The 13,306-nt window shown below is 38.0% G+C and overlaps 2 protein-coding genes across 2 annotated transcripts; one reads left to right on the forward strand and one right to left on the reverse strand.

The window, feature by feature from the left end:
• Positions 1-5,258: 5,258 nt before the first annotated feature.
• LOC113288985 lies at positions 5,259-5,751 on the reverse strand. Its single transcript, XM_026538146.1, has 2 exons — positions 5,626-5,751; positions 5,259-5,536 (listed from the first exon to the last, which is right to left on the reverse strand). Exons 1-2 carry the CDS (start codon positions 5,728-5,730, stop codon positions 5,285-5,287), a joined length of 357 nt encoding a protein of 118 aa, XP_026393931.1. The 5' UTR covers positions 5,731-5,751; the 3' UTR covers positions 5,259-5,284.
• Positions 5,752-10,938: 5,187 nt separating this feature from the next.
• On the forward strand, positions 10,939-13,306 carry LOC113290790. Its single transcript, XM_026540377.1, has 4 exons — positions 10,939-11,504; positions 11,891-12,202; positions 12,312-12,393; positions 12,492-13,306. Exons 1-4 carry the CDS (start codon positions 10,939-10,941, stop codon positions 13,242-13,244), a joined length of 1,713 nt encoding a protein of 570 aa, XP_026396162.1. The 3' UTR covers positions 13,245-13,306.

The following is a 13,306-nucleotide window of genomic DNA, read 5'->3' on the forward strand; positions in this document are numbered from 1 at the left end:
TCTGACTGTTATTCCTCCCAAGTCCCAACCCTACAACACCTAAATTTTTATTAGGAAACCTGTAGGCAATTGATAAACAAACTAATAGAAAATCAGCACAGTTCAGCATATTTATAGACAATTATCTCAAAACAACGTAGTCAATCCTACCTTTCTACAAATACTCACATTAGGGTTGTGAGAACATAGTTTGATTTGCTTGCAGGTTATTAGAAAATTCCAAGTTAAAGATCATTTGAGTTAAGGTGCTACGACGGGACGGGATTCTTAACAAGCTCTGTTTCCCCAATTCCAGTTAATAAATTCTGTTTCCCTGTAGGATCGAGCAAGAGAGAGGAGAGCACAACGCGGAAGCAATAAAACGATTAAATTGATAATCAGTTTGGTGTACATTCTCTCATGGCTTAACAGCCTACTTATAGTCTCACAAACTTGACAATCACTCAAAATACTTTCCTAATAAAAACAAACTCTAAATAAAGCACACTTCTAGAAACACAAAGAAACTCTAAATATAGTAAAACTCTAAAACAAGCAACCGACACAACTTGCTCTTCTAGTTAACTCGAACTTCCAAATATCGCACAGTGTGTCAACAATTCCTGTTGATCCAACTTGACTGCGTCAACTACAGCAGTTGATCCATTCGGACTGGATCAACATCATATATTGATCCACGAACCAAATCCATATCTTGGTTTAACTTCTAACATCTTCCTTTAAACCAAGATATCATTCAACGATAATTCCGTAACCCTCTTCTTCCATTGATAAACGTTTGCACGTCCTTGTCTTTTATCACTTTCTATTCCTCTTCTTCCATTGATAAACGTTAACACGTTCATGTCTTTTCTCATACCTGAATTTTGTCATCATTATCAAACTCAATTCACAAACCAATCTTCTTCATCTCAATCATCAAACACCCACTTCACATTCTTTTTCATCGCAGCGGAACACAAACCTTAACAAGTTAGAAACACCTCATTGTGCTCTATACAACTTGCTAACCAAACACAAAACCAAATTCTTTAGCACAACACCGAGCATTGTAGCTCATCTTCAACTTTCTTCACTGAGCATTGTAGATCAAACTCATCTCTTGTTTATTCTTTATCACTACTGTAATGATCCGGCTCACCTCATTTGTCGATATTAACAGGTATCATTTCAGTTTACAACTCATGGGAGTTTAACCCACTATTGTTATCTTCACTTCTCAAATTCCACACTGGAATTTCTTCACTTCACTAAGCCAAATCCCCACTGGGATTGCTTCACACAACTCTAGCCAAATCCCCACTGGGATTGCTTCACTCAACTTGTAGACTTTACTCGCCTACAATCTTGTTTCACGCTCACAACCTTGTGACGTCTCAAACTCAACACTCTCTCATCACCACCTGGTGATTAACTTCTCTTTCTTCACAACCTTAATGTTGTTTCTTCTTCTCTCGTTCTAGTCACGCTATTGTTGCGAAACCTTCACACTTCTTTGTTCTTTTCAAGATTCTCTCACAATCTTTCTCTTGTTACACTTCTGCCACAAGCAATAGCTAACACAAAGTCTGCCACACTTTGTATGATTTCCAAGTTTCTCTCACAAACTCTTTAACCACACTTCAATTTCCAACATGTTTGAGCTTAAACTCCTACCATCCTCCCTTAAGCTCAAACATCACCACCCAACTTTCTTTGTCGTTCCAAGTTTCTGAACTCGATCAACTTTATCAAACTGTATCAGTCCTCTTGACTGCAATACCAACTTTGATCTTCTAGTGCGTCTATTTCGAATCCATAGCTTAACCCTTTGAATCAACCACTCACCTTAAACTTGTTCACTTCACCGTCACCAACATACACATCATATTATCACCTTTCACAAAACTGCTTTCTGCAACGCCTCTTCCAGGAAACTGTCACACTTCTCCACTGTCACAAACCTTTGTCGCTGTCACAACTGTGACACTTTATTCTATCACGCTTCTTTAAATTGTAACAGCTCTTCTGTAACATATTCTTATGTAACATTTATCTGTAACACTAACCTTTTGCAACACATGTACTGTTATAATCTTCCAATAACACTTTCCTTTTTTTTTGTTGTTGCCTTGTGACCATCTTGGGTACGAGTTCTTGTCACTGCAGTTCCCTGCCAACGCACCCATAAAAAATAGGGCAGCAATATGGTACGTCACTGATTTCTCTAGCCGTACCTTCCTTTTTTTGCTCTCGGTTTCATCTTCTTCTAAACCCTCTGTTTTGTCGAGCTCCATCACTGGAGTTCGATACCAGCAGCTTCTCTTCCATTGATCATCATGTAATAAGACGCCATTACCATCAACTGTAATACCTTAGCGAACCTCGCCTCCAAGAAACAACACATCCGCGAAACCTAGGCAGCAGTTTCAGCATCAGCATCCATACCTTCCGAGTTCTAAAAAAAACAACAACTCAAAAACTTCACGAGTTTGTAAGATGATAAAGGCCGAGCAGTAATACACCTGAGCAGTGACCACGAAACTTCTTTTTTTTTTTTCAATTTGTTGTAGCAACGGCAGCTGAGAGCCAGAACTAACCATAGAACCAAGCTAGGGCAGTGGTCCCGGTCTCCACTCCTTGTTCGCTGAACTTCAACCACCATACGTGTTTTCAATCATTACGACAGCAAATTCTTGTTTAATATAAGCTCAGAACATTCAAACACCAACCCAAATTCGTCTGCAACTTCTCCAATTCTTTATCTTCCGACAAGAACCGGGCAGTAAACTTGCACTACAAGAAAAACTGGATTAAGCAACCTGGCAGTTTTGGTTGGAAAAGCCCATATTGAATCGCTCTAACCCTTAGAGCGACTTAATTTGGCTCTCGCTCTTAAGTTGCAAAAGGTAGGATCTCTATAGGTCTAGAGCAGCTAGGCAATTGCTTTAATAATCAACCAACTATCATGTAGCATCTCCTTTGTTCATCGCTTCATAGCTAGACCGACTCACCTAGAGCAAGCAAAATAATCATCGCTTAATAGCTAGACCGACTCACCTAGAGCAAGCAAAATAATCATCGCTTCATAGCTAGACCGACATGCTTAGAACAAGCAAAATAACCATCACTTTAGAGTTAGACCAACCATACTTGAGCAAGTGAAACGCCGATCGCTTCATAGATAGACCAACCAAAACTAGAGAGTGAAATACCGATCGCTTCTTAGCTAGACCAAGTACCCTTTGAGTAATTAAAATAAATTCTGATTGCTTCATAGCTAGACCAAGCAACCCAAGAGCATTTAAAATACCTATACATGGCCTGAAGTTGGTTGCTTAAACCAAATTTTTGTACTCCTGATTTAGAAATCCGAAAATTAATTACAATTTAAAAATTAATACTGAAGGTAATTACTAATTAAGATTTCATAATTATAATTATCCACTTCCAATTAATTAAAACCATTCCTTAATTACACGTGGTATCAGTATCCCCACCCAAGCAAATTAACTTGTTACAAAAAAACAAAAACCATCAAGTTAACCAAATTGTTTGCAATCCATACCCGAAAAGAACAAGAACCATACAGGTCCACACAAAAAAGTAACAAAAGGAGCCAGTGAAGGCAATGGACCTGTATGTTCACCAAAATAAAACTGCACATTCAACATTCATCATATTCATCCTCCCCTGACAATTCATTCTCCTAATTATCATTAGCACATCCATCTGCCTGCAAATCATCATCGTCCCCAACATAATTGTTCTCATCTTCTTGCAAATCATCATCGTCCCTAGCATAGCCATTTTCATCTTCTTGCACATCATCCCAAGTAAATCGATCATCAACTTCATGTTCACCTTCATCTTGGGACTCATCTTCTGAATCATCTGGCACAGGTTGACAACCAAGCGTCTGCAAAACATCATTCAAGTACTCTCTGAGATTACGCTCCCTCTTTTGAAGCTTTGAGATTTCTTTGTCTTGCTTCGCAACTTTCTTCTTTTCAGAGTCCAACTGTTCTTGAAGAGCAACCATTTGTGCTTCATTTTTCTCATATAAACTGAAGCGGGCAGAAACTTTTGACTTACGAGTACGCTTAGCCCCTATACGACGTGGATCAACAACCATTGCATATATTTCCTCAGGTGTGTGGTTGACTTCTCCTCGGCGAACCTGCTCACTGATCTGGTTCATCTCTTTCTGCATACAAGTTGTAAAAACAAGCAACTAAATCAAAATTCAAGCTTATGTAGCTACTATGAAGAAAATGAAGAAAAGACAACAAAACAAAACTACAGTAATAGAATAAGCAGAATTTTCATTCAAAATGCAGTAACTAGAGTAAAAAATCAAAAGATAAATTGATCAAATACTACCCTATACAAATTTAAATTTCCTAGAAGATATGCATGAGACAATTCTAAGGGGTAAGAGTCAGTGCCCAAATAAGTGGCATGTCTGTGAGTCTGTTACAAGTTGAAGAGAACTTAACCAAGTGAAAAGGCATGTGTCTATTATATCTGCACTATCTCTTTTTTTCTTTGCAGTTTCATTTTATTGCCTAAAAAGATAAAGTTTTTGCGACCATCTCCAAACGGATTCAAGTTAAATATTGCAACATCTGCTAATAAAAGTCTTAGGAAGAATGAAAACATTGCCATCATACCAACAGTAAGAAATGCATAGCCAAAAAGCTACACAAATTTGAGCTACACATTGCCATCAGACCAACAGTAACAAATGACACATGCTGCGTATCTGGACCTTGTAGCTTGGGATGCTTAGTTCACATTTAGACCAACAGTAAGTCTCAAGCATTATTCAAATTTATTACTAGTAAGTGAAAGAGATTCGTACCTGCCAATCTTCACACAGTTTACCAAGCTTCTTAGCCTTGTGGGTTACCATGAACATACTGAGTGGATCAATCGGGAGATTTTTGCGCGCCTAATGAAATAGAACTTGTGAGTTTACCACCGTTAAAAGTAATTAACACATGAAGAACAAGGAAAAGGCATCAATGAATAATTTAAAACTTACCCTATCATACGCTTTTCTGGCGAAACTCTCTGTACCATTGGTATGGTTTAGAACTTGTGCCTTACGTGCATCCCTTGATTTCTCAGATGCAGAGTATAATTAAATATAAAAATTAAGAGACACTCCTTCACCAAAAATATAGCTTTTTACTGTTTCTTATGATAGAGAAATCATAATCAGATTTACAAGCAACTAGCTGGACACCGCAGCTCCATGTTAAAGGTTAACACATAAAATATAATTATCTAAAATGTCAATTCATTGCAAAGGGTAAGACCAGAAAATTTTATATACCTTAAACTTTACATTAGTGTTAAAGAAGTCACACATATAAGCCCAATCATCAACATTGCGGATTCTTGGGGATGGATGTCGCAAAGCTTCCTCATGACTATCAAACGTTCTGTAGTACGCCGCCAACTCAGATCGATATCTAACATAAGCCAACCTCATTTGTGTTCTAATAGCCTCTTCAGCGTTTTCATCATCAGGTACTAAGATATAGTAATCCTAGAACAAAAAAAAAAGTTAAATAGTGACCAGTGATCAAAAAATTCCAAAGAACTAGAAAAAAATAGAAACGGTGAATTAAGTATTACCCTGACAAGTTTAGATACTCTTGCTATCTTTTCTTCAGGCATGTTTCTAAACAAACGCACAGTCAAAGGGAAGTTGTCACTTTGGCGCACCCACATTCCTATCATGAGAATACATTCAAGGCTGAATGTACCCACCAAGCTCTTTTTAAAAACTTCCACTTTCAGTTTATCCGTGTCAGTATCTCTAATTGCAACTTTAGGAAGGGTGGTAATACCCCTAGTCTCTATGCAAGAAACGGACATCACCCAACAAAATCAGTTTTTAGGATAATCGTGTTAACTATCAACTGTGACAGAATAGATAGAAGTTAACAGATTTTACTTATAGCTGGTGGATGGGCAGAATCAGTTTCCACGGGAGAATTTGAAGCTTCCTGCGAAAAACCTCGACGACTTAACTCTGGTGATATATCTTCATTTTCAGCCAACTGAGTTTGTTGTCGATGAGACAATCGAGGACTCCTACGAGGTGTTGATTCACATGCATCATGAGCCAATAGAGTACGTCGTAGAGGACTCCTACGAGGTGTTGAATCACGTTCATTACGAGCAAACTGAGTATGTCGTCGAGGAGACACCCGAGGACTGCTGTGGTGCACAGATGTCGGTTGAGAAGCTGAAGTAGAACGCTTCCTGCTACGATTTTCAAACTCAAGACGCTGTGGATGAGATAACTGCCTAGAAGCAGAACGTTGACTGAAGTTGCCTTCAACATCATTATGTGGTGGAACAGATGATTGACGCTTTTCTACATCACCCAACAACAATGATCGTTTTGCTTGAATTAAACTTTGGGGCCTTTGAGTACTAGCTGCTTGTAATGCAATATCTATCACTGACTGTCTTCTCTTTAACGGCCTTTGAGGAGTTGTTACTGCTGCAGCAGGTCGCTTCCTGAACTTTGATACATTTAAAGACGTACCACCCATTGCTGCAGTAACCCCGTAAACAAAACAATTAGATATGAAAAAAAAATGAAATGATACGATGAACAAAATAAGGGAGAAACTACGAGAAAAGGGAAGGAATATTGTTACCGTTTACAGATCGCATATTAGTCGGCGCCCTTTCTTGTGTTGGGGGAGAAGAAGAGTACTGTGGAGTGGTCATGGGATCACCACGGGAAACTTGTTTCGCGTGACCACCTCTATGTCTAGCCATTTCTGAAAACAAAAATCAGGCAAATCACTCAACAAGCTAAACTTCATAAGTTTACCAGCACCCAAAACTTACAGCAAAGGTATAAATGACAAAAAAAAATCTATAAAACTTAAATGTTCTTTTTTTTTTAAAAGAGAACTATACAAAGCTTAAAGCAGCAAAAAAGATACATCAAAAAAAAGAAAAGAAAAAAACCCTCTATTTCTATCCATTTCTAAAACAATATAGGGAAATCACTCAACAAGCAGACTTCACATTTACCAACACCCAAAACTTATAGCAAGGGTATATGAACTTCAAAGTAAAAATCCATGGAACATAAGGTAAATCAAAGGATTTAGAGTTCTTCCTTTCTTTTTAAGTTACAGGAGAAGTTACAGAGAAAGAAGAAAACAAAAAAAAAAAAAAGGTTAATGGAAGATTCCATCCAACCCAAAAACAAATGTAAAAGAGAATTAAACAAACATCAAAAGACAAAAAAGAAAAAAAAATTAATCCCCAAACTGAACCCTAGGCGGTGGAATCTTAAAATAACATACATGCCTGCTCAAAATGAGATCCTAAGCTTAAAATCAAAGCTTAAAGTAGCAAAAAGACAACTTCAAAGACTAAAACTAAAACTAAAAATCAATACTTTTGATGAATCCCCAAATTAAACCCTAGACAGTGAATCTAAAAGCTTAAAATCAAAGGTATGCATGCTCAGATAGGAAACATGAACTTAAAATCGAAGTAAAGAACAATGATTTACCCAAGAATATAGAGTGCAATGAAGAGAGACTCTCGATTTTCCTGCAGCCGCTGCTCCTAAACCTAAAAGAGAGAGAACGAGAACTTAAAAATGTGAAGATGAAACCCTAGCTTCTAACTTATACGACTCATACGGGTGAGAATATAGTCGATAACTTTTGTTCCCATTTCACATGGGGTGGAAACAAATTTACTCGGGGAGATTTCTTTTATTTTATTAAGATATTTTTTCGCCTAGTGAATGTTGGCGGGGAGAGTTCGTGCTCGGGAAAGTTAACAAAATTTGAACCAAATTTTTTTGGCCTGTGAGTAAGAAGTTGGGGGAAATTTGGCTCGCCAAATTACCAAAATTTAAACCAAATTTTGTTTGGTACATGTTGGAAAATTTGGCGCCCAGCCAAATTATTAAAATTTAAACAAAATGTTATTTGTCATGTGAATCACTTGCCGGGGTAATTTGCGGTTCAATAAAATATTCCAATTCTACGATTGGCGACCAGAATAGATGGCGATGTAATTTTTAGGTGGGGAAAAATCTATATGATACAAATAAGCACATACAGAGGTTACCGGCCACATGATGCTCGATATTTTTTCCGCACTTTAATTGATTTTTTAGTATAAGTTGAGTTGATATCAAATTATGAAGCATTTTACGTTAAACGTAGTGATTTTATGGTTTTTCATATTTAGTACATGCATTTGACGACTTTTTATTTATGTGGGCATAAATGGGATGTCCCTATAACCCTTCGTCCCTCCAAAAAATGCGCACGCAAATCGGCTAAATGTGCAAAAACGTCGATCGGCATTATGTGGGCACAAAATATAAGTGTAAAATGTAAATTTGATTGAATATCATATTTTGTCAAATTTAGATTATTCGCGGGTCCAATTTCTTCAATTTTAATTGAATTCATATTAATTTTAGGGTTCTCATTTCAATGAATTCATATTAATAGTAGTCCACTTCCGGCCAGGTTTCGTACTCAGAGCCACTTTCTTTCTCGAAGTCGACAAAAATGGGTTTGTTTAAGGTTTCAGAGAATATTTCGATGGAATCTTACTTGTAAATGGGTGGATTCATCGTTCTTACAAAGCTTCTAACTTATCGTAGTCCACTTCCGGCCAGCTTTCGTACTCAGAGCCACTTTCTTTCTCGAAGTAGCCATAAAAGGGTTTGTTTAAGGTTTCAAAGAATATTTCGATTGAATCTTACTTGTAAATGGGTGGATTCATCATTCTTACGAAGTTTCTGACTTATAGTAGTCCACTTCCGTCCAGCTTTCGAAATCGGAGCCACTTTCTTTCTCGAAGTTGCCAGAAAAGGGTGTGTTTAAGGTTTCTGAGAATATTCCCATGGAATCTTACCAGTAAATGGTGTGATTCATCCTTCTTACGAACATTCAGACTTATAGTAGTCCGCTTCTGGTCAGGTTTCGATCTCCGAGCAAGTTTCTTTCTCGAAGATGACGAATTTGTGTGTGTGAACTAAAGCTACTTCATGACATGTGTGACTACTCTAAATTATTTCATGACCTATGTGACTAGTCGAAATTCAATCCGAAAACACAAAGAGAAAGCACAAATGCATGAAGAGAAAGCACAAAGGAAACACACTTTCTTATAATCCGTATGAAAACCTGAAACCCAATATCCACCGTCCAAAAAATTGCACAATCCGTATGACTAACGTGCTTCAATAAAAAACAAAACAAAAAGTCCTAACGATTTGACTCGCTTCCATCCTCCTCTATTCACTTCGCTCAATCCTCCTCTCTTCGCTCTTGTGATTCTTTCTTTTACCAGTCGAGACTCCAGAGGAAAAAAAAACCCTTTGATCTCCACTTCTCTTCTCTCCTTGACTGGTTCTCCAGCACCAATACTTTTAATCCTAAAATCCCTTTTCTCATCTTCACGATCTGAAGACCTGGATGTGGTAAAACCCAATTTTTGTTGCAGCAAGAACCCTCATTTCCTTTGATTTACCTTATGTTTTTCTCTAATCGGAAGAATTAGCAAAACAAGGTACTGAAATTTAACCTTAATTTTGCACTTGATACTATTATTTATAACCTTAGTTTAGATTCTGTAAAAAATAACCCTAGACTTTGTTTTTCGTCTCTAATATTTACGGGTTTTGGTTTCGTTGGTGATTGAAGGTGTTTTTAACACAGGTAAACGCCCATTTCTTTTAGATCTGTGGTTTTTTACTAATTTTGCACTCAGTAAAAAAAAAATATTCGTACCCTGATTTTAAACATGGATTTTGTTTGTTAGTAATTTCTAATCAAACCCTAGGGTTTCATTTTCAGTTGCCATTGATGTAACTAGATTTTAATTCATTGGCAAGGGCATCGATATTTGATTATCAATTTTGGCATTTCAATTTATTTGTGCCTGTTTGATGCAGGAATTATCCATGGATAAGAGTTGGATTAAAATGGGTAGGAGTGAGGAGGCATTTCGCGAGGGAGTCGTAAACTTCCTAGATGAAGTACATCTACATATATTGCGTCATGGGTTCACGAAAGGATATACTAATTGGATATACCATGGGGAGGCAGAGGGAAGGGAACCTTTGGGTACTGCTAGAACAGTTGAAGATGACTTGCCGGAAAACGACGATTGGGATGAGTTGCTAGGTGCTATTGGAGCAGCTTCGGACTACGATACTGCTATTTTTTACCGGTTGTTGGAGGAGTCCGAGCAACCCCTTTATCCTGATTGTAAGAGTTATTCAAGGTTATCCTTTACTGTGCACTTACTTCGTATTAATACCTGTGGTGGATTGGCTAACAAATGGTTCGACGAGCTGTTGAGTCTTCTGATCAAGGCATTTCCAACTGCCCTAATACCGAAGAACTGTTATGAGGCTCTAAAAACCATAAGGTTTCCCTGCCCTAGCCATGCTTTCTGGATGGAGTACCAAGGGAAAATTTGCATGTCCGTGCTGCAATAATGACCCATGTTCACTTCGATTAAGCAATGGAGGTAACAGCGGAACTACTACTTATTTTGGATTACTTTCCTTTTATGCCCAACTCTTATCATTCTGTCCAAATGTTATTTGTAGGTAAGTGGTGTTACATGTTCCACCATCGCTTCTTGCCCATGGATCATAAATGGCGTGATCACAAGGAAGCCTTCAATGGGAAAAAGGAGAAACGACCACCACCAAAGCTATTAAATGGGGCCGAAATACTTGAGCAGTTGGATCAGCTAGAGCAAGTTGAGTTTGGTAAGAACGCCAATCAACAAAGTCTAGTAGAAAAGATACCCTTTGATCACAATTGGAAGAAAATTAGCATTTTCCAGCTGGAATTACCCTACGTGAGTACGATTTTATTGTTCCACAGTCTAGATGTGATGCATATCGAGAAGAATGTTTGTGATATTGTGATGGGGACCATATTGAAGGTCAATGGGAAGACAAAAGACAATATAAAAGCTCGATTGGACCTACAAAGGATGGGTATACGGAAGGACTTATGGGCGACGAGAACAGGGGATAAGTATAGGGTGCCAAACGCTTCATATGTGATGTCGAACAAGGAGAAGGATTCATTTTGTAAACTTTTGAGGGAAATTAAGGTTCCTGACGGGTACGCATCAAACATTTCTCGATGTGTGAACCTTAAAGAGCGGCGGCTTATTGGTCTAAAGAGTCACGATTGCCATGTTCTATTGGAACATTTGTTACCAATAGCAATTCGTGGAAATTTGCCAGATGATGTGTGTGAAGCAGTGACTGAGTTATTTATGTTTTTAAAAGTTCTGTGTGCTACTGTCCTTAATATGGCTGACTTAGACAAACTACAAGACAGTATTGCAATCACATTGTGCAAGTTAGAAAGGATATTCCCCCCATCTTTTTTTGTTGTGATGATGCACTTGCCCATTCATCTAGTAGAACAAGCAAAGGTTGGTGGTCCGGTGCAGTATCGTTGGATGTATCCAATTGAGAGGTACGACTATATCAATGTCATTTTCCTTGGAAATTTTATCTTTTCTGTCATCTGATGGTATTTGTAAAGATTTTCTATTACGGTTAGTGTATATATACACACTTAAGGTACTTAGAAATTTAATAATATATGCTATTGTGGAATAATACTATCGAACATGTAAATAGCTTGTGAATGGTTGTTACTTTAGTCAGGAGCATATGCGATTTGTCTAAGTGATATCACAGATTTTAGCTATGGATGAATTTCCAAATGAGGCTTTATATATGTCATAGTTACACTGATATCAAAGATTGATCGACTTTCACTAGTTCATTTTGGTTACTGTCGATTTAGTTGAACTTTGTTTATGGGGTACACAATAGTTTTTCTATCCTATGTATCAGGTACTTGCGGAAGTTAAAGCGTTATGTGCGGAATAAAGCTCATCCTGAAGGCTCGATGGCGAAAGGGCAAATAATAGAAGAATCTCTCGTATTAATTGAGCGCCATATGAATAGTGTAGTTACGAAGTTTAATCAACTTGGTAGAAACGAGGATAACACTCGATTTCAGTCAGCAGTTAATAAGTTGTCTGTTTTCAGACAATCCGGTGAATTTCAAGGTAAGAAACGTGTGGCCTCGTTTTCAGAGGAAGAGTTCCAACAAATGAAATTGGCTGTTCTCAAGAATTGTGATGAAGTGCACCAATATGAGGAGTACGTGTTCTCTACTTGCTCTTTCTCCTTATGTACAGTGAATAATGCTAGATTGTGAGATTGTTTTCGTGCACATGTATTTGAATGATTTTATTATGGCAATTTACAGAGAACACAAATCTATGCTTGAAGGAACTAGCCACGCACATAGAAATCACACCGAAGAATTTCCTAGATGGTTTGAACGTAAAGTGAGTCTCAATTCAATACTATTAACATGCATGTTTTGTTCGCCACACAGGCTTCTTATGATTTCTGACTTCGGCGGGATTTTTTCTATAACAAACAGATTTACCAACTGCACAAAGAGACCAGTCAGGTGAGTGAAGAACTATTATCATTGGCCGGAGGTCCTTGCCGAGAAGCTCTGTCTTTCAACATTTACACGGTCAATGGGTACCGCTTTCAGACAAAACGTTGGGAGCAGGGAAGAACGACACAAAACGCTGGAGTATGTGTAACCATCGAGAAGGATTATTTTGGAGTGCTAACTGATATTATAGAGTTGAGGTATGTGGGTGGATTCCGTGTTGTTCTTTTCAAATGTGATTGGCGGGATGTAGATAGTGATAGGGGATGCAGGAAAGATAAACATGGAGTTGTTACTGCTGTTAATAGAACCGTAAGTTGTTGGCAAGATGAACCTTATGTGTTACCTTCTCAAGTATCACAAGTTATGTATGTGAATGAAGGAGAGGAGTCCCAGTGGCAGACAGTGATAAAACTAAAACCTCGGAACTATTATGATATGCCGGTGCGTGATATTAATACAGATTTGAGTCCTAGTGAAGCAGCACAGGATTTGTACTCGGCTTATTCTATGGAAGATGTACAACTTGAACCGCAGCAGGATGATGATGACAATTTTGTTTGGGATAGGTGTGATGTTCCGGAAGAAACCGTCACTTACGTTGCGCCAGAACAAGGACGAGGGAAAGCTGTCGATGAAGATGATGCTGATGTTGAAAGTGTTTATACTACTAGCGATGATGATGATTTGCTCGAATTTGAAGAGTCTGACAATGAGATGGACTGGGATTAATTTTAGTTGTTTGTTTTCTTTCATACTGCCGTGAAACTGTAAAAGAAGCTTAGCTTCGTAAA

This window comes from Papaver somniferum, chromosome 6 (assembly GCF_003573695.1).
Source record: "Papaver somniferum cultivar HN1 chromosome 6, ASM357369v1, whole genome shotgun sequence".
In the NCBI taxonomy this organism is placed as follows: domain Eukaryota; kingdom Viridiplantae; phylum Streptophyta; class Magnoliopsida; order Ranunculales; family Papaveraceae; genus Papaver; species Papaver somniferum.

What these genes read in the sequence shown, in the direction of transcription:
- LOC113290790 (XM_026540377.1), top strand. Translation starts at nt 10,939, where the DNA reads ATGGGGACCATATTGAAGGTCAATGGGAAGACAAAAGACAATATAAAA. An exon ending in TGGATGTATCCAATTGAGAG is followed by an intron (nt 11,505 to 11,890) that starts GTACGACTATAT and finishes CCTATGTATCAG; the next exon opens with GTACTTGCGGAAGTTAAAGC. An exon ending in GAAGTGCACCAATATGAGGA is followed by an intron (nt 12,203 to 12,311) that starts GTACGTGTTCTC and finishes GGCAATTTACAG; the next exon opens with AGAACACAAATCTATGCTTG.
- LOC113288985 (XM_026538146.1), bottom strand. Translation starts at nt 5,730, where the DNA reads ATGATAGGAATGTGGGTGCGCCAAAGTGACAACTTCCCTTTGACTGTG. An exon ending in GAGTATCTAAACTTGTCAGG is followed by an intron (nt 5,537 to 5,625) that starts GTAATACTTAAT and finishes TTTTTGTTCTAG; the next exon opens with GATTACTATATCTTAGTACC.